This window comes from Venturia canescens, chromosome 8 (assembly GCF_019457755.1).
Source record: "Venturia canescens isolate UGA chromosome 8, ASM1945775v1, whole genome shotgun sequence".
NCBI lineage: Eukaryota > Metazoa > Arthropoda > Insecta > Hymenoptera > Ichneumonidae > Venturia > Venturia canescens.
Window position 1 is genome coordinate 14043773 of NC_057428.1, and position 26731 is coordinate 14070503.

Sequence of the window (26731 nt, forward strand, 5' to 3'; positions counted from 1 at the left end):
TTGGCTTCATAATTGATCCCGATCATAGGTGTCGAGTTTTATGCCGGACGATGGGCCGATCATTTGCATCATTTCATAACCGATGACTGAATGAAGAATTGGGAATTATTGAATCCCCAGGGTTGGGCCACTGCTATCTCGTGAATATTAATAAACCTTGGCACGCATGTATGGCCCAACTTTGAACCAACTATTTTTTCAGTACCGTAGTTTATGAGTGTTTCGAACATATATATTTTCTGTTAGTTATTCGACTTATGTATACATTTACAAAGTCACCTTTGTATAGTACCTCGTACGTTTGACTGCTTGAGCTGCTTTGTACGCGTGTTACGTTCCGCGAATGGTCATGTCTTTCGTAATAGTCTTGCCTGCACTGTTCGTGATTTTGTTAGTCTCTCATATAAGCTATAAATAACCACTTTTCGCGAGTTTGAGATATGACATATTTCTTACATATGTTACAACCGTATTATTAATCTGCGAGTTACCGTTTTAGTGCCAGCTTGTCTTTTTATTTTCATTTTTCTTGAAGTGAATCCTTCGACAACGACCATACGCGTATTCGTGGCAAAAGATTATTACCCAGTGTTTCTCCAATGTAGGCCCACGTTTGAGCAATAAAGTTTTTTGAATTGTGTTTATTGTAATGTAATATATCAGCACAATGTCAAAACGATATTATCGCATTAAAAAAAATCGAGCATTGAAAAACTTCCCTGATCCTCACGTTTTAGTGCCGGAAAAAAATATACAAATTCCAGAAACAGAAATATACGATGATCGTAAGCGTGAGAAAAATGAGAAAAGTTTTTCTATTAATACAGATCGCAATAGTGACGGTGACTGCAGTGAAAAAAGTTTGGAAAATCATCATGAGGAAATTGATATGAATATGAGCCCCGATTGCAGTGGTCAAAACAGCGGAAACAGTAATCAAAACAGAGCATTTGGAGATCATTTACGCGACGGCAATAGTACTAATAATGAAAGCATACATAGCGAAGATGAACAAAGTGAGCAACGGTACGACGAAAATCAAATTTCGTTCGAAGACAAATTAAGAATGTTCGCACTAAAACATGCGAAAACGTTGAGACACAATGTTTTAACCGATTTGTTACGGCTTTTACGATCTGAAGGATATAGTAACCTTCCACAAACGGCAAAAACTTTATTGGGAAACGTTTCTTGCACCAATAAAAAGACAATGATTAGCCGAAAGGAAACCGAAGGAAGCTTCGTATATATTGGTATAAAAAATCAATTGAAAAAGACAATCTTACCGGAAATATACAAAGATAGTCATATTAAAGTTTTCGTGAACATTGACGGTGTACAATGTTATAACAGCTCCAATAAACAGTTTTGGCCTATAATATGTAAAGTTTATCATGAAAACTTTGATATTTTACCGTTTGTTGTGGCGATTTATTTAGGAGACTCGAAGCCGAACGATGTTGAACACTTCATGACAGATTTTATTTCTGAAGCCGAAGACTTGACTCAAAATGGAGTTGTGCTCAACGATAAGAAATATACATTCGAAATTGCAGCAATGATTTGTGATGCTCCAGCACGAGCGTATATAAAGTGTTGCAAGAACGCTACCGGATTTTTCGCATGTGAAAGATGTGTTGTAAAAGGAATCACAATTGAGAATAAACGTGTGTACCCTGAAATTTATTGTCAGCAGCGCACGAATGAATCTTTCCGTATGCACACAGGCGGCGATCATCATTTGCCAAATCTCTTGTCGCCACTATTACGTCTTACAGATTTCGATATTATTAAAGGAGTGCCATTGGACTCGATGCATTTACTGCTTTTAGGCGTCATGAAATTGCTTTTAGAGAAGTGGACACAGGGAAAAAGTCGGCAACGTCTAACACGAGCGCAGTTGAACCTTTTAAAGCAATTACTGGATTTATTGAAAGGTTCAGTACCTGCTGAATTCCAAAGAAAAATATTTGAAATACGCGAAGTGGCAAAATGGAAAGCAACGCAATACAGGACCATACTGCTGTATGTTGGTGCAGTGGTTCTTCGTGACGTATTGCCACATAAATATTATCAACATTTTCTGCTGCTGGTAGTGGCAAGTCGTATTCTTTCCAGTAAAAAACTTGCTGTGCCGTATGCGGATTATGCGAATATCTTACTACGAGAATTTGTATCCCTAATGCCATCATTATATGGACCAGGCTCACAGGTGTTGAATGTCCATAATTTAATTCATATTTCGGACGACGTAAAACACTTCAAATTGCCACTAACCGAAATCTCGGCGTTTTGGGCAGAAAATTTCTTGGGGCAACTTAAAAAATTGATACGAACTCCGAAATATCCCTTAATTCAGGTGGTAAAACGACTAACGGAAGTCGATTGTCTGCCCGGCCAAAAAATACGTATTCGAAAAAAATGTAATAGCATGGTTCTCGAAGGGGCCGTTATTAAAGGAGTTATGGTGGGAGAAATGCTTATTAAATCAAAACGACCAGATAATGTTGTAGAATTAAAAGACGGAAAATTAATGATAATCAACAACATTGTGGAGAAAAAACAGAATGATTTAACGAATGAGCAGAGTAGAAAATTTGCTGTGGAAGGATTTCCGGTAATAAAAACTGGTGATCTGTTCTCTCGCCCAGATTCATCTCAGAAATTTGGTTTCAAGGAGATTCTGGAAGTTTCCGACAAATCAATCGTCGTGCCTATAGAAGAAATCTATTGTAAATGTTTTGAAATACGAACAAATTCTGCTCGATTTGCTGTTAATTTACTTCACAATTAATTCAAACGAAAAATGATGAAGTTGGTTTCCGTTCAAAGACTCCCGATACGAGTACGTGTTGAAGCATCGGCGCCCATTTCTTCGCCAACGTAAGCCCTCCGTAGAAAATCGTCGGCTTTCTTCGTTTCTACCGATATGCGCCCATTAATGCGCAGTACTCGAAAATTCAAGATTTCGTGTCAGTCCTCACTCGGTGTTTTCGGTGACCAGACCAGTAATTACGTGCTAACGTGTCGAACGTGTTGAATCGTGTCATTCGCCCCGGAAAGATACTATTCGCAGTATTAAAACTTACAGGTAAGAATGATCCGTTATTAATATAGCGATTTAATACTTGCCGTTCAGCCACTACCACGTTTCTTGATCACCAAATTTTGCATTTTTTCTGTGTGTTTCAGGATGGATAATATCGAAGATCAAGTGAAATTTTTCGTCGTTGAATTCGACGAATTCACTGAAGAAAATTTCCCGGTCATTGATTTAGTTCCACGGTCATGGGTAGTATCGACGACCACTGGGCTACGTTGTCAATATCCGAACGCGAGTCCCAGCAAAATTCAGAAATGGGTGAAAAACCAAAAAGAACCACGTTCGAATTGGATGGATTATGCTGTTGTTCGCATCATTTTTGAAGCACGTAAGTATAAATCATTTACAAGTATCTTTTCATTGATTCATTATGTGTCCGTGACCATATATATTACATAAAATTTCTCATGAACACGTATCTAAACGTTCAGGCCCATTGTTTCGCCAAGGTTTGCCCGCATCGGGTATAAACAAAATTTTCGGTGGTCACGTGATCTAGCGTTGGTACCCGCACAGTCTCCCGATATACGCCCGTAGTTATGCTGCGAACACAATATTATGGTTTCGTCAGCAGATCACACGAACTTTATTGCTTGCCTTTTTTCACTTCATTTTCAATATCCTATGTATTGGTTCAGCATTTTATTATATGTTTTATCCAATTACAGATGACTATGAACAAGGTTTTCGACGTCTAAAAAGATGCCTAAAAAACATTGAAACGGCACCAAGCACTGACACCGACAACGACGAAACAACCCTGACACTTTTGGATTCCGTTTCGGAAAAACAACTACTGTCGTATCTCAATAAAGAAAATCCTCTACCTGTCAATGATAGTCTCCATTTATCGAATATCTTGGGTATGTTTTATTTATTCTAAAATGTGTAGCAGTTGTACTTCGGATTGATTAACGATAGATTCTAATAATAGGTGATACGCAAGGGATGCCATCGCCAAATAAAAATAGATCCATCAACTGCGACCGTGTATTATCAGATGGAAACGGAAATTCGAAACGCAACGAAAATGGTAGGTCTAATGTTAACGCTTTTCCGGCCATTATTATTATTGTATCATTTGCGAGTTTACACAATTTCTTTCGTAGATGATTTAAAGCGTCATATTGACGAAAAATTAAATGAAATCAAACGAGATCTGATGCGAGCAATAGATTCTGCAAAAAGAAGTCTCCAGTACGACTTGGACAAAAAAATCGTCGAAATTAATAATAATATCATGTTTTCGTCGAAATCAGCATTGAAGCATGGGTCAGAAGCACGAAAAGTAATTACTACCGCGCTTCCTATTAATAATTTGGAAGATTTCTTGAAATTCGACAAGTCTCTACAGGATGAAAATGCAGAAACAAAAAGTGCACTGGTTAGTATAAAAATGATTCAGAGATTATTTTCAAGCTTGTGAGTATAGGTTTTATTTATTAAAGGTTTTATTTATTTTATTAAAGGTTTTTTTTCACTTTGCAGATTATCTTACTAAAGTCTTCTGTAGCCGGAATAACTTCGATTCAAAAAGACATTGGTATCATGGTCTCAACGATCATGAGTAAAGCTGTACAAATTAAATACAGTGGATGCGGCCGAAAAGTCAAGAACGCCGAAACAAAATTGAATTTCAGCGCAACATTGACATTTGAATGTATGAAAGGTAAAGTGATAGAAAAATTTTACATTTTCTTCAATCTTAGTTCTTGTTTTATCAACGTATTCTTGTTTTATTGCAGAAATTTTGCGAGAAAAGTATTCTGATGGTCCGGAGCTTGTCGGGCTTTCAACGAAACTAAGTCGGTGGTTCGCAGGTGCTGGTGACCGAGAAGGTGGTCGTCGTGAACGCACCAATCAGCTTCCTACGCCTACCACTGAACCCGTTGCGACATCCGATATAGAATAATCGGTTTCTTACATTGCTAAGAAAGTTTTCGTTTCCCAATAATTTTCTATGTTCTTTTTTGCTTTATTTTTAAGATTAACAAAAGATACAGTTGAAAGTTTTTTTTTCTTTTCTGCTGGTACTTCGAAAATCGGTAATACATAGTTCATATACATTCTTCATATGAACAAAGTGTAATTTCGTAAAAAAAATATTTTCTTTTCGTTGGCTTATTTGCACACATTTGGCTTCATAAATATTTATTTAATATTATTACTTTTATTTTTAAGTTTTTGTTGAATCCCGAAAATTTTTCTGGATGATGAAAAAAATAAATAATGCCATTCACTGCTACTTTATGAAAGAATGCTTTGAAATAAATATCTGCATTAACAATGATACGATTGTATATTTAAAAAAAAATAAATTTACATCCTTCTACCGGTACTCATGATCGGTCCACCATGTGACCGAGGACCGGTCAACCAATGAAATTATCTTGGGCCAACGAACGACCTCGATACATCCGGCCATTGGCTTGCTGTTGGGGAACTAATGGGCAGATATTGAAGACGACCCTGGGCCAACTGTGAGATTCACCATTGGACCCAAGTTATCATTCAGACTTTCACCCAATCTAGTTTCAGCACATTTTTCGATGGTGGGCCGATGGTTGAGTACTGTTGTCTAGGTACTGAAACCTTGCTGGGCCGTTTGTCAATGTTTTCAAGGGAACCCTCTCGAGCCCATTGTGGAGCAAGAGTAATGGCTATATTTATGGCGCTTCGCGTGTACCGTCGTCGCTGCTTCCCGAGCTCCCTGCACATCGAGTCTTACGTGTCGGTGTACGTGCAGCCGCCGCGTGCACGAGCGAGGAGACTGTACACGAGCATTACTCTCGAGAAACAATGAGCTAACAAGATGCAAAGCAGCTACCCAAAGTGAGAGAGCTCCTCACCACCCTTTATCTCGCTGCTGCTCTCGCCCCTGCTGCTTTTTCTCCTCATTTCTATTTTCCTCTCAGTATTGTTACCGCACTTGAGCCAATTGTGGGAAATCGCGAACAGCGTAAAGCTGCATTCGGGGGAAGAGTAATCGTGGATGGTGCGGAGCGGGGAGCGCGACCGAGGACGACGGGGGAGGCTCGACGAGAAAAATCATCGAAGCATCCCGCTCTTGGCTCATTATTTTACAAGAGCGAATATTCGACGCGGACGCTCTTCACGCTTCATTCCAATCGCAAGATTTTCGCTCCGTTCATTTTCGAGCGGAAGCGACGGAAGCTGGTGAATTACGATGCCGTTTTAATATACTTATAGCGAGAACGATGTTATGAGAAAGTTACCTTCGCACTGGACCACACTCGAGGGGTACGACACTCAACTAACTCGTCACGTGGCGTTTCCCGCCCGAGGCCACTGTCCTGAGCGGCCCGCGGGCTACGCAGACTATTCTCAGAGAGACTAACTTTTGCAATACGTCACAACGCGAGCCCGAAGAGAGAGAGAGACAGAGACAAGGTGGAAGCGAGAACTGAACTCGCCCCGAGGGTTTATTTTCCATGGCGATACATCATGGGACTGCGGAGATCCAATTTTCGGTGGAGCAGCCGGAGCCCGCTCGGTCCAGGAGGTCACGAACAAAAAGTACTCGAAATATTCAAACTAATGGAGCTAACTTTTTTGAAATTCTGGAGCCTCCGCGCGAACACAGTCGCAGTTTCGCTTTTTGTAATCCGCGTCTGACGCGATTATTCATCGGGCCAAAGAGTCATTGAAACTTGAACACAGCGGCGACGATCCCGCCAAGATCCTTGTCGATCGCTCTCTGATTGGAAGTCTCTGGATCGTCGACCTGAGCGTATCTAACCATCGAAGTGTGCCACCATCGCCGCGAGGCCTCATTTCAATCATCGTGGACAAAAAACCCGGCCGGGTTTAGCCTGAGCGCGATCTTTTGTGGGAACATATCGAAAGAGGAATTATCCAAAGAAACGAAAGACACGTATGGCTCTAAATTTTTTTATAACGACCTTTCCATGCATCGATTAAGGAGGGTGGACGACGAAATCAAAATGATGAGATAATTTGATTAAATTTCGTGCGATAACATTCTTTGGCATCGAGTATACAAATACTATTTTTTTCAAATTTTTTCACCGCGTATGGTTATCGAACGTTAAGGAAGTTGAGGCCGTACTGTCATTTTTTTTACCCAAAAGTTATGACCAGTTAGACTTTCAAAAGTTAGGCCAGTTTACAGTTTGGCAATGTTGCATACACTTTAAAGAAGAGTTGGGGAAAAAAAGACGAAAAACTGGTGAAAGCTCAGTCGAAAAAACGGACGGTGACGATCCTAGCCTCAAAAAACTGCACGGGAAACAGATTATTATTAATATAATCTCAGCAAATCTCCTATAATAAATCTGAAAAAATTGACATTATTCAGCAAGCCTTGCTCCTGTTGTCCAAAAAATTTCATATTTTTAACATCATTTTTAACGGAGATGTCACTGAACTGAATGTGTCTTGACTTCCATAAGGTTACATGTTATTGACCCAAATTTTTACTGATTTTTCTCAGCAACGACGCTCCTGAACTGTCTGAAAATTCAACTGATTTTTTCTTACACTACACTTTATAAGATGCAATCGGTTTAAAAGCGATGACATCATTTTCTTTCTAATGCCTCAACTTCCTTAAATCGAAGTTCTTTGCACGAGATGTATAACTGTGTAAACTCTATGCTTACACAGGTTAACTTTAGTGCTCAATTACTCGAGAGGTATGTGGTAGAAAAATCTAAAAAAAATTGATATTGCGTCTTATATATTTTTAAAGAATACATTTACCAAATTTTATGAAATTCTTAATATTTTTAACACGGTTTAGCATGGCAACATTGTATCGTCGCGATCCACCCTCCTTAAAAGGGCAGTATAGACATCCTTTATCATTTCTTTTGAACCTCGAAATATGCTCGTACAACAATTTTCACTTTCGCTAAATTAATGTTCGACAACGTGCTGTGTGGAAAAAAATAAACAAAAATCACACTGAATATGACAACTTTGGGTCTGCGGGAATTTGAATTACCGACGAGGAGTTTCACCAGTGACATTATCGGCGCCGGTTAATCGAAGTTTGCCGCGTGGTGATCTCGGAAACGCGGGCGTTATCACTCCTAATATACTTCAAACTTTAGTAACCAGCATAATACAAGTTCCTCTGGGTTTCGAGTGAACGAAAGAAACTTTTCTCGCGTGCGGCGTCTGTCCCGGTGGACGTCCGTAAATTTCTCGAAAAGTGAAAAGTTCCCTCGAAATACTTTGTGTACAAATACACGTGTGCGACGTTGAAGCGTGAAAGAACTTGAGCCCCATCTTTTTACTCATCGTGTGTAGCTGCGACCGTGCAAAGAGCGAGAAGACTCTCGCTATGCCTTCGGCTCCATACGTCGCAGGAATACGAGCGCATCCATATTTTTTATGTTCAATGAAAGAGACTTTCCGCTTTCCGGAGTTTCTGCGGCTTTTGACTTACGCGCGGGTACTCGCGGGGATTCGCCTCGAGGCGACGGTGAAAGACAACAGCTGCGTAAATATGCACAAATGTATATGCATCGGGGCGTTGTTTTTTCTCCACTTTTGCACCTCTCGCAGCAGTCGGAACTCTTCGAGACGGGGATGGCGGTGGAAAAATTCTCTTAGTCGCATGCGGTTCCGCGCGACGAGAAATACGACGGCCGCAGACGATTTCCGCGGAGGGTTTAACGGAGGAATAAAAAAGGAGAGGGAAGAATCGAAGATTCCCGTCTGCACTTTTCGGGGCGGATGTCGAGCCGGTCTCGCCTTCGGTTCCACACTTTCCTGCACTTTTCTCCCGATGACAAACATCCGCAGGCGAGAGAGGATAGAGCGAAATACTATTTCATGGGAGGTGTACACCGCCGACGAGGGAGTGTAGAAGCTCGTTGTTGATTTCGGTCTGTCATGTCTGCCGAAAAAAGGCTCGCGAAATAGTTGCTGCGTCAACTGCGTGAAAGTTCGTTGACGTTATTCCGCAGCGTCATTTTGTGGGGCGCGCAGGTGCATTAAAATTCTCGAAACGTTGAGAATCGGCGCGTCAAATATTCCAGGGGGTTTCGACTGTCGGAAATTCTGTGACAAAAAGTGCCTTTTCGTCGTTCCTTTCATCGCGCATTCGAAGCGACGATGTCTAACGCCACGAGCACAGCTCGCCGGAGTCCTGTGCGGTTTAACTCGAATTAGAGTGTGAATCGTGCAGCAGTTGAAGCCGCTTCAAGCGGAGCTGCAACACAGAGACACGCTTTCTCGAACACATAATCGAGGCCCCGGGCCCGCGCGCGCACCAAGTTTGACGAACTCTCGCTCGGCAAACTGGATCGAACACGCGTGGTCCTATTCGTGGATCTCTGGCTCGAAAGGACACGAGGGGAGGAGCGCGATTGCAAACTTTCACTCGAAAACGACGAGTAAACTCTATTCGTTCCCTTAGCAGAGAACTTCTGTACATCGCGAGCCAAACAGTGTGTGTGCGAGTGTGTAGTTTAGTAGTAACTTTGATAGTGGAAACGTGCGGTTTGGTGGGGGGGCCGGAAGTGTATTATTTGGAAGGAAATTGAGGATCCATCGATCGGTGAGCGGCCGACCTTCGGGGATGGGGAGCTCCGTTTGTCGTACTTGGAGGAAGCGAAATCGCGGCGCGATAACAAACGAAAAATCATGCAAGTTTGATAACTGCTTCCGATTGAAGCGCCAGTTAAACTGCTGCTGTAAAACAAATTGCAAAATCGACGAATCGCAGTTTCTCCTCACAAATGAACGAGCCTCGAATATAGTCTCGTTTTCGATATCTATCGAGGCTGCTGCGACGACCTTAATGAGGCGTGTATGCGATCGATAATTCAGAGGGTGGGGTTCAATATGTCGAATAATTGAATTGTGGAACGGTCAATATTTCGAAATTTTTAAAGTTGTGATATCAGTTTGGAGAAAAATAAGTAATTCGAAATTCTTATTCCCGATCGACTATTCAGCAGACTGCGTGTTCAATCAAAAATTTCTTCTTTGAATTCGTATTTACCCGAAAATATATATTTCAATAGTTTTCATTTCAAATGCGCAATTTTAACGGACCATCCGAATGTCAAAAGTTCATATTTTCGAATTCAAAATGGAGAGTAATTGTTTTATAGACAGACCAGAATATATTATAGAGTAGCAAAAAATGGAAAGTGAATTTTTCAAGCCTATAAAACTTAAATATGCAAAATAGCGATAGCTCGAAAAGGCGAAAGTCAAAATGGCGATATTTAAAATTGGAGATCACCGGTCTGAGTAAGTGAGTGAGTGAGACGCGTGTGTTTGGAGCTCCGCTGCATTTTTTTATTTTGATCGATCGACTTTCCAACGTTTCGCTATTTTGACTGTTCGACTTTTTGGTGTTCAGTATTTCAACCCCAGTAATATTTGCTCTTTCGTTATTATATTTTCAAAATTGTCAATTTTCACAGTATCGCTGACTGTAGTAATTTATGAATCGAAAAGGTGATAGTCGAATTTTCGAAAAATCGATATTATTTTAGTCATCGTCCTGTGGGCGATTGTTACATTCTATTTTCGATGTAAACGTGCTTCAAACCTTGAAGTTTCTGCTTTATTTATTATCGGCATTCAAAGCTCTAGTCGAATCTATCTGTCTCCATATTATCATTAAAAGTTTATAAACTCGAGATTTTAGCTGTTCAAAATTTTAGTCATTCCAGCATTTGATCCCCACCCAATTCAGAGCCGCGGGCACGCGCTGAATATTCTCGATGTATACGAAAAAAGCTCCAACATTTCTCAATCGATTTTCCGCCTCCCCAGCGAATCCGCTCTTTCGTAGAGGGCGCAATGTCCAAATAAGTTAACACTCGACAAATTGGCTAAAATGCCAAAGTTCCGGACAATGCAACGTATGTTTACATGTCATTAGTTCGAGGATGTGTGTCCACGCGTCCCCTCGTTCGCTTCACCACGCGCCTGTGTGTGTGTGTCAATGTGCAACGAAATTTTCGTTTCGTGCGCCAACAAATTGGTCGAATCGCGAAGAGACTCGATTATAAACTCCCCGCGCGTTCACCCTCGTTATAATGCTTTCCAGCATATCTGGGTCGTTCTCCTAATTGTCCTCGTCCCATTATATTCCTATTACATACACGCGTATCTCGACGCACGTACGCCTCACTATACTAATCTATTATTTTAACGGCTATTAAAACAACAAACAAGAGTATAAATCGACTATTTTTTCGGATTAACGAACCAAATAACCTGCTGATTATCGAGCCCAAGTCCGGCTCCCGGATTTACAAATACGTCCCAGTTGTGTACACAACTGGAAAATAAATTCCGCCCCTCGGCATATTAACGGAGTAACGAAATAACGATGTGTAGCAATCGCGTTACGTTCCGTCTCGCCTTGACTCATTTTTTCTGTTCCCTCGAGAAAAAAAAAACGATTTAAAAACGCAAAAAAAAACGGGAAAACAACGCGATAGTAATGAAGCTAATTAAACGGTTAATTAATGCACTTTGACTGAGACGAGAGTGTGTTGACTCTCGAGCTAAATGGGAGCCTCGATAATGTTCGTTAAGCTCGCCCCGCCCCTGCACACTTTTGTCGCATATTAAACACACCGGGAATATACAAAGAGCTCGTATTCTCGTGCTCAACATTCTCGTGGCCCACTGCATTGTACAATCATCGAATGCACTCCCCGCTTTCTCTCTCTCTCTCTTTCTCGCTCAATCGATCCTGACACGTGTTAAAAACGAAGCAAATATCGTCGAGGGCTTTATATCAACGGACAGAATGATATGGACGTATCAATTATCGCACGTGCCAAGTACGAAAGCGATTGAAACAACGAGGTTTCAGTCGCTGCTATACTTCGTAGAAACAATGCGAAGGATCGGACACTGGAAAAATCGAAGATTTACGACGGTCCGTCAACTCGCTTCGAACTCGCGATGGACGCCAGTCAGAAAATGGGCAAAAGAATCGAAAAACCTTGTTTGGCCAACGAAACAAGATTTCGTAACGTTTTTAAGTGACTGCCTCAAGACCTCCATCCTGTTTTTCTCACACAAATGCACGGCCCGATATTCGGAATGGAGAACTCGCAGCGGCGAATCCCCACGCGATAATATTGCGTTAGCCTGTGATCGAAAATTTGGCAAATATTAACGAAGCCATAACTATACGAACCGGTTACTGCAAATGTATGTTTAGCACGCTCAATAGCGATGCAATTAAGTTGCCTTTCTCCCTCTGCTTCACGATTATCCGGTCTCTCGCCGCCGTTGTCGTCACAACCGACATTGACGGGGGAGAGAGAGCCACGGTTTTAAATGCCCCAGGTCAATATTGGGGCTGTCGCGCGCTTCGAATTGGCGTAATACGCTGATTATTAACCCCCGGACGGAGATCACGAGATCTCTCGGTCTCTGTGGTAAACACGGACCACACATGCTAGTACAGGAAGTTCCAAATATCACGGGGAAGCCTACGGAATCATGCAAGTTCATGGGACGAAGTAAAATTCATTTTATAGAAATTCGACAACGCTGCAACTACGGGCAAGTCGTCGACATGATAAACTCCAAAAACCCCGAGCGAAACAAGGAACGCGTACACAAAGGCATGGGGCTCACTGCATCCAACCCGACAGCCGAGTGCGAAGAAATTACGCGACGTTGCCAAACTTTGTCTCTGTTTCAACGCAATTTTCTATAAGGGAGAATAAATTTTCTATCAGCCAAGGCAAATAGTGTGCTGCGTACTAGTCGAATGAGTGCTAAATTTTCAAAACGCTTTTAGACCGAGCTTAACGTACCGGTTAAATGTATTGTTAGTGGATTTGTATTAGAGCATATTTTATTATATAAAAATATGAAAAATGATAGTTTTGGAAAACCATCAACTGACAAACGCAAATTTCCACGATGACAGATTATTTTCACTGATATTTTTCAAATAATTATTTGCGTTTTTTCATCGATTTTATTGCAACAGGTCTCATTTTGTTCCTCAACTCGTCCTCTACGGGTCCACCATGTAGTTGTTTTTTCAACTTGATCGTTTCACCGCTGCAGCATAATTTCTGAAGGAATGAATTTGAGAAAAATCTATATACGTGGTGAATTCGCAGAGGATCGGTCGACGAACAAAATGAGACTTGGTGCAATAAAATCGGTTAAAAAATACAGATGATTGTTTGAAAAATACCTGTGAAAATGTGCCATCATGGAAATTTGCATCTATCGGTCGATGATTTTGCAAAACTATAATTTTAAATATTTTTTCACGTTAACAAAATACGCTCGAATGCATATCTACTAACAATAAGTTTAATCCGTAGTCATTAAAATAAACGTATTTTTGAATAATCATTAATATTATCGTTCACACACTTGAAAATTTTCGCATTCCTCATCCGAGTAGTGATCATTCAGTATCTTAAGGTGGCATTGCCGACGTCACTGAATCTATTAGCACAGGCGAGAAAAAGATTTAGCAGCGACCTTAAGCTCGATACACCAATTATTCGGAAGCTTCTCCCGGAGAAGGGAATCGCCAGCAACATTGAAGGGGAACAACCGACATGGGAGAGGCCCACAGAGATTCCCGTACAAATTTAAACACCCGCTGGCTCCCAAATCCATAGTAATATGCGTGGAACTATTTGTATAGAAACGTCGTTAATACACAAAGTAGAGAGCGGAATATGGGCGAGTGGGCGGCCGAGGAGGGTGGGAGGTCGAAGCACACAGTCGCGATGACCATCGGGCCAACAATTCTCCGGGCTCTGCCTCCGCACCGTCCCCCTCCTGCCTACCTCCCGGGCGTAATGTCCATTAAATATTAATCCGCGGGGTACCCAGCCGCGTACAGAGCATGGCTTATCGAATCCGCGGATCGACCGGTCGTCGCTTCGTGTCTCGTATTTGTCCCCGCGCCGTGATAGAATGCGAGAGACAGTGAAATGTGACTGGATGAAAATCCGTACACGCACCTACACACCCCGGCAGGGCGTGTACGCTACTCGAAATGCAACTATACCGCAGCTTGGCGCGCGTATAAGCTAACCGAATGCGACAAGTCAAATATACCGCGGGTCGTCCTATATACTCGAATGCATATGCGCGTGTATTTATCGCTCCATATATAGAGGCCTGGATATTGAATATGGTTGCGATGATTTCTGTCACCATGCGCAGCCCTCGCGGATATGAATGTTCGATGATTTCTATCTTTGTGGACGCACGCGCTAATTGAAACGGTTCATTCACTTTTTTTACGCCATTGTCGAGGTCTTGGTTCGGGAGTGGTTGATCCCGATCGTTGGAATCATTACGACAAAATTTCTTTCTCCAATTTGGTCATTTTTCTATAATGAAACTTGATTTCTCAATTTTTTGGATGATTGTAATCGATTACTGAGGAATTGTTACCCCTTAAAAGTCTCGTCGTAAGATCAATTCCATACATTCATGGATGAAATGAAAACTTTAAGTCCAAGTGCTAATTTGCACCAGGGTCGTGAGTGTGCGACCTCAAAGCGAGTGTCGTGTCTACGGGGTTAATTCGTGCGGAAAAAAACTCGTGCGAGCTATCCCCACCTTAAAATAATTCCTGGTTCCTGATCCTTTGGACACGCCAAATGAACGAAGGGTTTGGCTGCTGGATCTGGTGGGATCCTGAAGGTATGCGAAGACGAATGAATTAAGGAGGGTGGATCGCGAAGATACAATATTGCCATGCTAAACCGCATGTTCAAGATATTAAGAATTTTAAAATTATAAGAATTTCATAAAATTTGGTAAATGTATTCTTTAAAAATATATAAGACAACATAAATTTTTTTAGATTTTTCGATAAGCATGTGATAAAAAAATTTGAAAAAAATTGTATTTGTGTATTTGATGCCAAAGAATGGTATGACGAAATTTGATCAAATTCTGATTATTTTTATTTCGTGATCCACCCTTCTTAATTCTGTCATTTACTTGCGTCGAGAGTGCTCGATACTGCGAATCATCAATGTTGATGAGAAAAAATGACGATCGAAGGAAGTCCACTCTTTCAACCTATATCCCGATGGACAGTAATTCTATCAGAGTCGTCAGGATCTTAAGGCGTCGTTGAACACGTCGAATGGAACATTTCCAAGACTCAAAAGACCTTTCAATTGCAGGAATTCTTAATTCTATTGAACCGAAGGAAGCTAAGCGTTTAATCAACTGGATAAATTTCTTTTCGTTGTCTTGGATTCTGGAGAATCGAGGTGAGACTTGAAAAATGAATACTCGAGAAGTCATTCAGTCGATTAACCGTTCGCCTTTGCCCCGGCGTCATTCGATGAAAAGTTTCAATCGTTCGCAGTAAAGTCGAAAGTCTCGAAGCTCTGAAATATTTAATAAAATCATGAATTCTCATTTTTAAGAGGATTCTCCATACATCTTAGCGAGAGCTCATCGCGCGTAACAGTTTCGGCGCCAAATTGTGGATTTTCCTTGAGATAGTGAGAAGCGAGTAAGAGAGAAAGAGAGAGTTGGTAGTGAGCACGCAGACATCGGACGCTTCCAAAGTCTCGTCTCTCGGCTTTGAGAACTCGCCACTAACCTCAGCCCTCAATCCGGGGCCACCCTGCGCTCTCGGGCGTTTCTCACTCCTTCGTTAAGTGGTAAATCTTGTCCGCCGAATATAGGCAGCCCCGGTGACTAAAGTTGATAGCGGTTGTGGCTACGAGCGAAGAAGGAAGCGGGAGGAAACCCCCCGATGCGAAAGCCCTCCTCCGAAGTGCCCCTGCCCCGTCCCTCTCCTTAAACTCCGTTCTATCTCTTTGCTCTCCGATGAACGGCGACCGAGTAAAGTTTCACCAAGTTTGTAGCTTCTCAAACTAGCTCGAGAGCTTGCTTCGATGCTGTATACACCAGCGTCGATCGAATTCTCACCGCCTGCTTTCGGAGCAGCAGCCAGCACGTACACACACGTGGATGCATACAAAGAAACACTTTCATATCCACTCTATCAAATACCATATTACGCGCATCCATAACCGAGAGAGAGAGAGAGAGAGAGAGAGAGAGAGAGAGAGAAAGCTTGTCAAATAAAACATGAATATTTTCTAGGTAAACGTCAAACAATTTAAGAGAGTAAATATACTTCAAAGAAGCTTCGAATGCTGCACCGTTGGATGCAGCTGCGAGCATTATTTGTGGACCGACTTCTTGGATTTTTCCAAACTTCGTCTCGGCTCGACTCCCCATCGAAAATACTCACGAGATTCCCGAGTTTCGATCCATTTCGTGGGATCTTCGATGCTCGAAAATCCTATTGAAAAGACACAGCGGACGAGGAGCGATGAATCGTCCTCCCGAAAATCAAGAGGTGGCAAAATGTCTTTGAGAGAAAAGAAAATAAGCGAACGGGAGAGAGAATGGAGCAGAGATTGAAAGGGTTGCAGAATAGCACGAGCACCAGCATCGAGAAAGACCGGAAGGCAAGCTTCAGCTACACATAAATGCAGAGGTCGAGGTTCGCCACTCGACGAGGAGCGCACGACCACCGATGCATCGTCTTTCCATCGAGTATAAACTCCACGAAAGCACGGGGCGCCGCGCACTCTCTCGTTCTATCGCATTCGATGTATATACGAGGGCGAGGACAAGCCCCGAGCCAAACTCTCTCGCTCTTCTCTCTTTCTCTCTCTCTCTGCGAGCGACCAGGATACATAATGCAAACAGTTTGGGCCAAGCCCCAGTCACAAGTTTAACTTAGTTTGCTACATAGGTAGAGAGGTAATTGCATTTACTCTGACGTCTGTAGGTTCCAGCGCCGGAGGAAAGGGACGAGGAGCCTGGCACGAGATTCATCCTGTGCGAGGGCGCACATACGCGCGCCACAGTATTGGTAAAATCTTTTCTATCTCAGCTTTCAATTGTTTCCTCTTTCCATCGCGGCACGCATTTGTCTTGCGATTTTGAGATGGGGCAGTGGGTTGAAAATTTTCAAAAGAGCCAGCGATGGGAGCGGCGAGCGCCGGGACACGGTGGAGGGTGAAGACTCGCGATTCATAATTCAGTCCCTCGCGATCGCCTTGATCGACGTTCTTCTGCTGCTGAGACCAACGTTTATTGGCTCGAAGATCCGCGGGAGCGTTGAGAGCGTTTTATTGGCTGTGGTGTGTCGACAGCCGGGAAAAATCGAGACTTTTATTATCGCCGCGCGCGCCCGCGCGGACTCGAACAATCCGAAATACCGAAGAAGTGTAGAAATTCCTCGAATCTCGTAGGAAACCAGGCGACGAATAAAAGAATGTGAAACATTTGTGCACGCTCTGTCGGCGGGGTTTCAGCCGGCTTTTCGAAATGATGAAAAAGGAAAAGCAGCAAGAAAGAAGCGAGTCAACGGCGGGGGGCGAGGGAGCGATCGGGGTCGGAAGAATCAGAGTTCCTCGTGTGACAAGCTTTTCATCAAATCAACAGTCGCGCGATGTGCCGAAACGCGCATTTTCGAATCCGTCGAATTTCGAAGCGATTTTCACGAGGTAAAAACACCCGCGACAAGCTTTTATTGTGACACACTCCGTACACGCACACAGACAGCGAGTGTCAAAGGTCATCACAGTTGAAGCGTGTGTCAGAGATAAAAGAGAGACAGAAACAGGGAGGCAGAAAAAAACAATAATATGAGAACGAATCGAACGCCCCTGCCGCTCGTCGCAGCATTATCACTCGCGTTTCGCATGGATTAACAACGCCGATAATAGAAAATCGCTCATACTATCGCGCTCTCGAGAGCGCACATACTCCACTCCATTATTGTCTTTCATTTTTCAGTTTGACGGAAAATATTGAAAAAATATAAACCGCTTGTTTCCATCGCGATGTTTCATTGATTTTTCATTTATATCTCATAATGATCGCGCGTGCATTCGCGATCGAGAAAATCCGGATGGAAGTACCGCCGGCTCGTCGGTACGAGGGCGACAACAATTTTCATTATCCGTCAGTTCGATAAGCGACGCCGCGTTATCCAAAGGGATTTCTCCTTTTTGGAGAATCTCTCTCATCGTCCCTCCTCATTCGCTCCAATTTTGGGCGACATTTTGCCACATTCTGCGGAGGACTACTCCCCTGGACAACTGGACCAGCGTATTGTATCTGTTCCCTGTGTGTTGCGGTCGATCCACGCTTGTATGCATACCTCGGAGCATTGGCCCGTGGGTTAGCCACCATCTGCACCAAATATATGGATTATACTATGCACGACGCATTAGAGGCCTCCCCTGCTGCTTCGAAACCACTCAAACTCCATTTCCGACCTATTTCTATGTCACTGAAATCCCTCCATATTGTGATTCCATGTCAATATCGCTTATTATGCGCGTTTTGCACACACGCGCGTACACCGCGCTGACGTCATGAAACTCTACATGACGTATTAAGCTTGCAATAAGCCGTGGGCATTGTGTCGGGCAAAAATGGGATGGACTCCGGGCTTGATGAATCGATATATGAACAATTTGCCACGATTAAGAGGGCTCATAGGATCAAACGCGCGATTCGTTGAAATTTGGAGCTTCGATTGAAAAATTCGAGTACTAATTCAGTTTCCGTTCGAAACGCTCTGCAGCTACAACGTTCGTTCAACTTAAGGTATTCCTTTTGCACGCTTCTCCAATTTTTCCAACTTCTGTCGTTAATATCTCTTTTAAGCACTCGGCGGAACCCTTTATTTTTATCGTCGCTATCAATTCCTTGCTTTTTTTTTCTATCTGTGAGACAGCTTGTATCAGGAATTTAGAATTATTTAGTGTATGAATTATTTATTGAAATGTGATAATTATCGAATTTTACGATTTTTTTATGTTTTAAGGTAGTCCATGCACGAAACCATTTTTTAAGAAAGTCTTGAAATTTACACGCAGAGTTTCAATGGGTAGTCGACTGACACGCGTATCAAATTTTAAGGGGTTCGTCTCATTGGTTATTTCGATAAACGTGCTTAAATATGAAGAAAAATACACAAATCGTTTATCTTTCCATGTAACGAATGAACGCTTCTTACGAAGTTTGCGAAAAAGTACGCAATAACAATGAAGTGAGACGATTGTCTTACTAGTAATAAAGATATATGACGTTAAAGATTGAACGGAATTGGTAATGAGCACTCGTAGGTATAACCTCACATTTGCTTATTTCGGCATTTTGTTTCTTCTCGCCTTGGCCCATTCCTGTCACAGTCTTTTCATTAATACTTTTTTCTTGATCCATTTCCCTTTGTGCTTTCCCATTGTGCTCTCAAATGCGATTTTTAACATAAAAAACTGTAGTATTTTCGCCAGGGACGAATAAAATTTGGGTTTCGATCAATGATGGATCCCCGATGAATTAATGGCTTTTGTTATTCAATTCGTCAAAAGATAAGTTGAAAAAATGTATTCACAGTTTCGAATGAATAGCTCTCACATTAATTTAAAGTGATTATATCTTTAATTAGGGAGTAAAAATCCATCCGAGTTAGACACCCATAAAATACGATCCTTCGGGCACGATCCACCTTAATTCCTCATTAAATGTTCGATAACCTGACCTGAAATTAAAAAATCCAGTTATTTTAAGAATATTCGCGATCGTGAACCTTAATGGAAGCTTAATCCCAAAGAATTCAATAGTTTCGATAGAAAACTCGCTTCCTAAAAGCGTATGAGAAGCAGCTGTAAAATCTGACGAGAGTTTGCTGCATATCCGCCAGTACAAAAGGACCACTGTAAACGCATGAGCAATGCACAGACGCTAATAACAGATGGGCATATGATATCTAACAAACGTGAAAGAGACAAAGCGAGATAAAAAACAAAAGATGAGGCTGGGCGGAGCGGAGGGCAGGGAGAGAAAGGATGAAACGAATAGACGTTCAAATACGTACACATTTCACTTACTTTCTCTCTCTCTTTCTCTCTCTCTCTCTCCCTCTCTTGTATGTTGTCCATCAAATGAGCAACAAATAACGGTGCATTGTTGTCTGGAAAATGCGCTGGCGCGTATGTGTACGTGGGCGGTGAAGTTGACAAGGGGCGAATTGGGGAGGAGAGACGAATAAGAGAACGGAAGAATGCATAAACACGTGTACGTGTGCGCATCCACAGAGCCGGAAAAGTGAAAAGAGAGGAAAAGAGAGCGGGAGAGTGAAAGAGAGAGAAGAGGAGAAAAGAGACATTGTGTAAGGGACGGGAAAAGGATTGAGTAGGAGCGAGAGGGGATGAGATTCGAGGCCTCTGGCTCTGTGACTGCGCGTGCTATAGCCAACGTGGAGTTTGAGCTCCACAATACTCCGCACACATATCTCCACGGATAGTGTAGAGATCGAGGCAAAATGGGACCCTGGGGCAAGACGGCTCGACTCAGAAACGACAAAAAACACTGTCCTGCAGAGAAAAATTGTACTTGGTCTCAATTTACAGGCGAAAACATTAATTCGACGAATTCTAACTCTTGATGAGTCAAAAGTTCACAGATCCGACTCCAACGAACATTCCTGCGAGCCGAGATGAAAACGACAGGAGGCGCAAACCCGATTTACGATACGGACAAAAGTCTGAGTGCTCGGATCGCGAGAAAAGTCGGGTTTTCACGCGGCTGAAGAGGAAAGTTATTCTTGAAATTTCATTCCGGGGGGATCTTTTGTTCCATTTTTCCTCAACATCCCGGCCGAGCCTCGCCCACCTGCACCACTGAACTACGAGCACACACACGGTACACCGATAGTTTAGCGATGCTTCCAGGGAGCGATGTGTGCCACGAGTCTTTCTCCGTCTCGCGCACCGTCGAGACGCGGGAGGGTCCACACGTACACAGCAGCGAACAGGGAATACTGCGGCAAGTTTTCAGGCCCGCGGAATGAAACAATGCGCCAAGAGACGGGACGGCGACAGCCGGTTTAATTAAACGCATCGTCAGCTCTGTATGGCAACACTCTATGGCCACGGCAACCGGTTCCCTATACATTCTATAGCGTACTCTATTTACTCGCGCCATACGCCCCCGCGCACACATCTATACAAGCAGCTACAACCGGGGGAGTATATTTTGCGACTTTATACGAGCGCGATCCGCTCGTGTGTGCGGATAGATTCGAGAATAGTAAAACAAAACGGAGCAAGACAGGGAGGGAAAGCCGACGACGGAGAGAAAGAGTCGACTCTCGTCGGGACCGACGCTCCTCGCTGCTGCTGCTCCTCCTCCACGTACGGAGATGCAACCGCTCCCGACAGATTTTATATATGCGCTCATATGATAGAGGGGACCCCGGATGCTGGAGACGCGGATATGTCCATACGTGCGATCCGCATGTGTCGCCGGCGCTCGGCTCCGGATTGAAAGCGTACGCGGCCTGTATAACGAAGAGATAAGTGAAACATGCTCGCGTTCGCCAACTTTGCGGGTGTGTTTGCGAGGAGGCTAGGACGCTCGAGAGATCAGGAACGCGATTTTTGATTAAAGTGAGCACGTGGCTCTGTTCCGTCGACACGTATTTTGAGGGGAAACTTGGACGATTCGCTTCTTCGCGACGCGCTCATCGAGGTTTTGGGGGAAGTTATTTTTCATGAAGGATCGTCGATGGGCGGTGGGAAGGGTGATAATTCGTTTGAGCGCTTCGTCGCGTTGACTCTTGTTTTTATTTGTTTCGTCCGAGGCGACACTCGCGCGTACGGGGAGACATTCCGTATTTGGAAAACTTGCGGTTCGGGTGAACGAGAAGCCTCGAAATAAAAAGCAGCGGAAAAGGGAGAGGAAAGAGGGGAAAAAAAGGATATTTCGTTCGGGCCACAGGATGCCGGGGGAGAAAATAAAATAATGTTGAAACGAATGCAGAAAGCTGTGGCGGCGTCCGCTCTGTGCTCTCCAACTATATACGCGCGGGCTTGTATATTATTTCAGATGCACGTGTATGCATGCATATACGGACGGAGCTCGAAGGATATGCTGTGGCTCGCTCGCGCGCACCACGATATCGGCGAACGTGTCGGCCTGCAGGAGCTTTCGGTGCTGTTGCTGCTGCCTCGCGTTCTACTCACTCTCCGTATCTACATATATATACACATTAATCCGGAGGGAAGGTGCATCGTGGAGGGGCGAAAAAGCTGGAGCCAACAAAAATTTCGCGCGCGAACCGAGACCAGGCAGAGCGGAATGTGTACGAAGGGATGAGAGAGAAAAGGGGGCAAAAAAGTGCATGCGCCCCCCGTATTTTTCGCACAGCATGCAGAGCTCCAGCTTTTCTCCGGCAAGATCGAGAGTGAGAGTGAGAGAGAGAGAGAGAGAGAGAGAGAGAGAGAGAGAGAAAAGAAAAAAGGTTGAAGGGGTGGGTTTTTGGTGGGGTGACGCGGACGAGAGTTTTACCCGCGCTTGTGGGACGCTCGAGCCAGGACTTGGCGAAATTTATTCGTCTGCACAACCCCTTAAATCACGCCTGTACCTCCCTCTTCCATGCTCCCGATCCCCTTCTTTTAACCTCGCTTATTTTCCTCTCTCGCTCGCCCGCTTCCTCGCTCCCTGTATCTGTCCTCGGGCGCGCGGACCATCGCGAAGCAGCGGCCTCGCACGAAGGTGCACACACGTCGCTTCTCGTGTGTTCTGCTCTCAACTTTCTCCTTCTTTCTTTCTTTTGCTCTGCCGAAACCGCGCGCCCGCGAGAGGAGCTCGCGGCCAGAAGCAGCAGGGAATAGCGGAGAGTGCATATTTTATTTTCAAAGCTGGCCGCATTGACAATTTCCAGAGAGAGAGAAAGCGCGAGCTCGCGATATGGAAATGCACCGTCACGTACGAGCTCGGCGGCGAGAAAAGGGGAGCAAAAAATCGCAGGGGAACGAGATGAGGTGTAGGGAAAAAAAGGAAGAAGCAGAAGAAGAAAGGAAAGTACGGAGGTGAAGCTCCGGCGGAAAATAAAGCACGAGAAACTTTTGTCACATGCCGAGGTGAGCGAAAATCAACGAGGCGAAATTTCCACTGTTCTCTATTCCTCCCTCTGACGCGCTCTTTCTATCCTGCGTTTCGAACACACGCACACTTCATCTGTTTCCCGGACCAACGAACTTTGTCGTTCTCGTTACGTATTGTGCGACCAAAAATCTCCGCTGCACTTTGTCCGATTCAGGGATTCTCGCGAACAACGCAAAAAGAATGGGAGAAAAAAATAAAATACTGGCCCGCGTCTGTTTCAGACGCGGGACCATTCTTTTCGACTCAAACTCAACAATTTCTGGGGACCGTTGAGCGCCATAGCGTTCTTAAGATTGAACGATTGGTTCGAGTCAAAACGTCCTGAATCACCAGAAAATTTGTGGGGAATCAGTAAACGCGATGGAAGAAAAATTCCTGCCAATTTTGTTTCAGTCCGATGCTCTTTTGCAATCGTGCAATTTTTCCGAACAAGCGCGAGTTTTCTCGACGACAAAAAACCCTTTTTCTCCTCCCTTTTCGCTCCCCCGTGCGCACGCGCCGCTGAAAACCTTTCAAATTGTTTCCATTTTCCATCGAGTTCCATAAAAATAAATATTTCATGACGTCAATTCGCGCGTTTAAGTTCAAACTGTAATATATTTTCAGGCTTTTCCTCAACGTTTTCCGTCGTTATACTTTCTGCTGAAGAGAAGCTTCCGAAACAGGAAGAAAAAGAAAGAGCAGCGAAAGACAGAAAGGGATAAAGAAAGCGCGAGCGAAAGCCGAGAGACCGCAAGCGAGGTGATAAATCGAGCTCGATAGCGAAGCACCATAAAGCCTATGGAAGAATTACGATTTCCAGTGGACATTCGCATCAAAAGGCGTTCCAGTCCCTGCGATTTTACCTTTACTTTCCTCCGATAATTTCGCCTCTCGTGTAGCGTTGTTTTCCCAGAAAATGTCAAGCGCGTCATACAAACGTTATTATCGGAACTAAAAGCCTGCCTCGCAGCTGCTAAAATGTCGCCTCGCTGCAAGTCCTTTCGTCGATTTTCGTATCAAATTTAAATGGTGAATTTCGAGCGTAAAATCGTCCGCATGGAGAGCGAAATATGACGAAGTTAATTTTAAAAAATGATGTAAAAGGGCTGTGGGCGACCCTCCTGATTTCGCATGAAACTCGTGCTACCTTACGTTCGCACTTGTTCTCACCGATTCGCTCACCAACATCCGTGCGCGAACGCGTGTATATGTAGGTAGAAAAAGTAGCACGAAAGCTCTTTTCTCACGGAACGCAAGAGTTACGTTTTTCTACAGTGCGCTCCCCCTCCCTTCCTCGACCTCTGCTCGCGCTTCATTTTCCTCGCATTTTATTTTTCATTCCCCCCCCGGCCATCTCGTCCCCTCATTTCCGTTCGCAAAATAAAAAACCCCGTATAAATGCGCGTGTAACACGTAAGAGCGGTCTTAGTTTATGTGCGGATGCGAGAAAAAGGATGAAAGCGTGGAAAAATGAGAGACGCAAGACTTTTGAGAACGCGTTGGAACATATTGTCGTCGCACTCGAGGCAAAAGTGACTTGGCGAAATATTTTTCAACGAGCGATTATTATCCTCGCGGCGATTTTCATAATGAAATTTCTCAAAACGTCGAGTTTCCTGTTTCAATGAAAACATGGAAGTGGTGTGCTCGGGTTCTCCGTTGACGATTCGCCCGGCAGGGGAAGCTCAATTTCGCGTGAAACTGCCCGTGCGCATGGGGAAGATATTGCAAATGCCGGCCGGGTGGTTGCTCGTTTTTCGGATTTCGCCGTCAAAGAGACGGATGAGACTCGTCAAGAAAACGATCGATCGTTCGTTCTCGCGAGTGGACTCGAGGGGAGAGGTCGTTGAGAGAGGGAGGCTGAACACTCGCGAGAAAAGTGAGAGAAATAAAAGAGCCGGTGCTGGGTCGGGCGAGAGCGAGGATCGCGCAGTTAGAACGACTCGGGGATAAATAAACTAGAGAATTCAAAGAAAAATGCGGATATAAACAGGGCGGAAGGAAGAAAACATAAAAAACGAATGATCGAAAGTAAATACTTTTATAATTGGGAGCATGATACAATGGGCGAGAAGGGAGAGGCAGAAATGAAGAGAAAAGGGAAAAACAAACGTTCCGCAAAACCTCGTTGCTCCACGAATCGAGAGGCCAGTCGCGATCCGTTATAAAAAGCTAAAAAACCGCTCCGCGGTATAGATTCTGCATAGAATATACACGACGGTATCGCACGGTCGCCAAGCGTGCCTGAACCCGAGTCCTTACAGAATCCCGATATAGAGAAAAACCTGCTTCGGGACTCTCGACGAGAAGCACATAAAACGAGGGCGCGGTGGATACTCGAACGGAAAAATCTAAAAAAACTATTGGACTCTCCATCACTCGCATATATTTCTTTTTATTTCAAGCTAAACATTCATCAAACTCGACGTGAATGGAGAAGCTTGTGCTTTCGCGACTCCCCGCGGAAGTTGGCCGCAGAAATAATTGTATAACGACGAAATAATAATCCACAGTCGCATAGCTCCGCGCGGTGGTTCATCCGGCATCGAAATATCATCGACTCTCGGAGAATTTCCGACGTGAAATAGAGAGAAGTGAAGTTCTGTTCCTCGCTCTCGCACAACGTTTCGGAAGCCGCTGGCAGCGAGGCGATATTTCGGTGCTGCTTTTATCTCGGCAAATACGACTGCGTATTGTTTAATCCTCGATTATCCGGGAAACGTTTAGCGAGTCGGCTCTCGGATGTCATTGTCAAGCCGGGTAGTAACGGGGAGAGGAACACGTGTAATGTGTAGCATGAGCGAGAGGCGCATTGACGTTTCGGAGCGCGGATAAACTGCGATGTGGGTCCCTGTACACGAGCTGCGGTAACTCCGGGAAAAATCCTTCTGTAATTCTCGTTTTCGCCGGGCGTGCTTGCCCGAGTGCACGTCTACAGAGCTTCCTCCAGAGCGTACGAAGGCGGATGATAAAAACAGTAAATAGGAGTGTCTCGAGTGTATCGGCTGAGAGGGGAAAAGGGCCTGAAAAACTGCTCGGTTTTCCGAACGTCGAAAGACGAGAGTCGAAGAGCTTGCGCGCTATTTCTCCAGTTCTGGGCTCGTTTCCGTCGCGATTTATTCTCGATCCTTTAATCTCCGTTCACCGCGCGAGATTTGTGTCTCTTCCAGCAATCTTTTTCCTCGAGCTGTAATTCTTCGATAGCTCTCGCTCGCGGTTCCCACCGATTCGAGTGTTTTTTTTCCACGCTCATTTTCGAGGGGTTGCTCGCGGCACAAGAGATTTTTGGTATGCACGCTCGCGTTCCTGCGGCCGCTCCCTCCTCGGCGCTCTCAGCCCCGTCGACTCATATTCTCAAGTAGAAAGCGCGGCGAGGGTGTGACAAAAGTAAAAACGCGGAGTCACACACAGCCCAAGTCGTGTGTCTCACTCTCTCAAAGAACACTGCACACGTCATAAACGCACGGACGAGAGCTTTTTCACGCAGGAGATATATGAAGTTGCGAGGAGAAATTCTCGTCTCCGCAGCCTCCTGACAGCTCCGCTAAACTCATCTTAAGCGAAGCCAAACCCTCTGCTTTTTTCTCTCCCTCGTCGCTCTTCGTTCCCTCCTGCTTCCAGTCCTCAGGCTCTCCGTACTCTAAAAGGGTTTATGCCTTTTTAGTTTCCCTCGTCATT

The 26731-nt window shown here is 44.1% G+C and overlaps 2 protein-coding genes across 6 annotated transcripts in view; one reads left to right on the forward strand and one right to left on the reverse strand.

Annotated features, from left to right (window-relative positions):
- Positions 1 to 26731, reverse strand: part of LOC122414569 (kin of IRRE-like protein 2) — a 103170-nt gene that overhangs the window by 58630 nt on the left and 17809 nt on the right. The window lies entirely within an intron of this gene.
- On the forward strand, positions 2845 to 5130 carry LOC122414572 (uncharacterized). 2 transcript variants are annotated; one of them, XM_043425973.1, is made up of 7 exons: positions 2845 to 3091; positions 3193 to 3431; positions 3772 to 3966; positions 4038 to 4136; positions 4363 to 4487; positions 4592 to 4772; positions 4849 to 5130. In XM_043425973.1, the coding sequence occupies exons 2-7, from the start codon at positions 3194 to 3196 to the stop codon at positions 5013 to 5015; spliced, it is 1005 nt and encodes a 334-aa protein (XP_043281908.1). In that variant the 5' UTR covers positions 2845 to 3091; position 3193; the 3' UTR covers positions 5016 to 5130. The 2 variants fall into 2 exon arrangements, with proteins under 2 accessions (XP_043281908.1, XP_043281907.1); XM_043425972.1 differs by having other exon boundaries at positions 2847 to 3091; positions 4213 to 4487.

Coding starts and splice junctions, on each gene's coding strand:
- LOC122414572 (XM_043425972.1), top strand. CDS start 3,194: ATGGATAATATCGAAGATCAAGTGAAATTTTTCGTCGTTGAATTCGAC. Junction 3,967..4,037: donor CCATTTATCGAATATCTTGG/GTATGTTTTATT, acceptor TTCTAATAATAG/GTGATACGCAAGGGATGCCA. Junction 4,773..4,848: donor GACATTTGAATGTATGAAAG/GTAAAGTGATAG, acceptor GTTTTATTGCAG/AAATTTTGCGAGAAAAGTAT.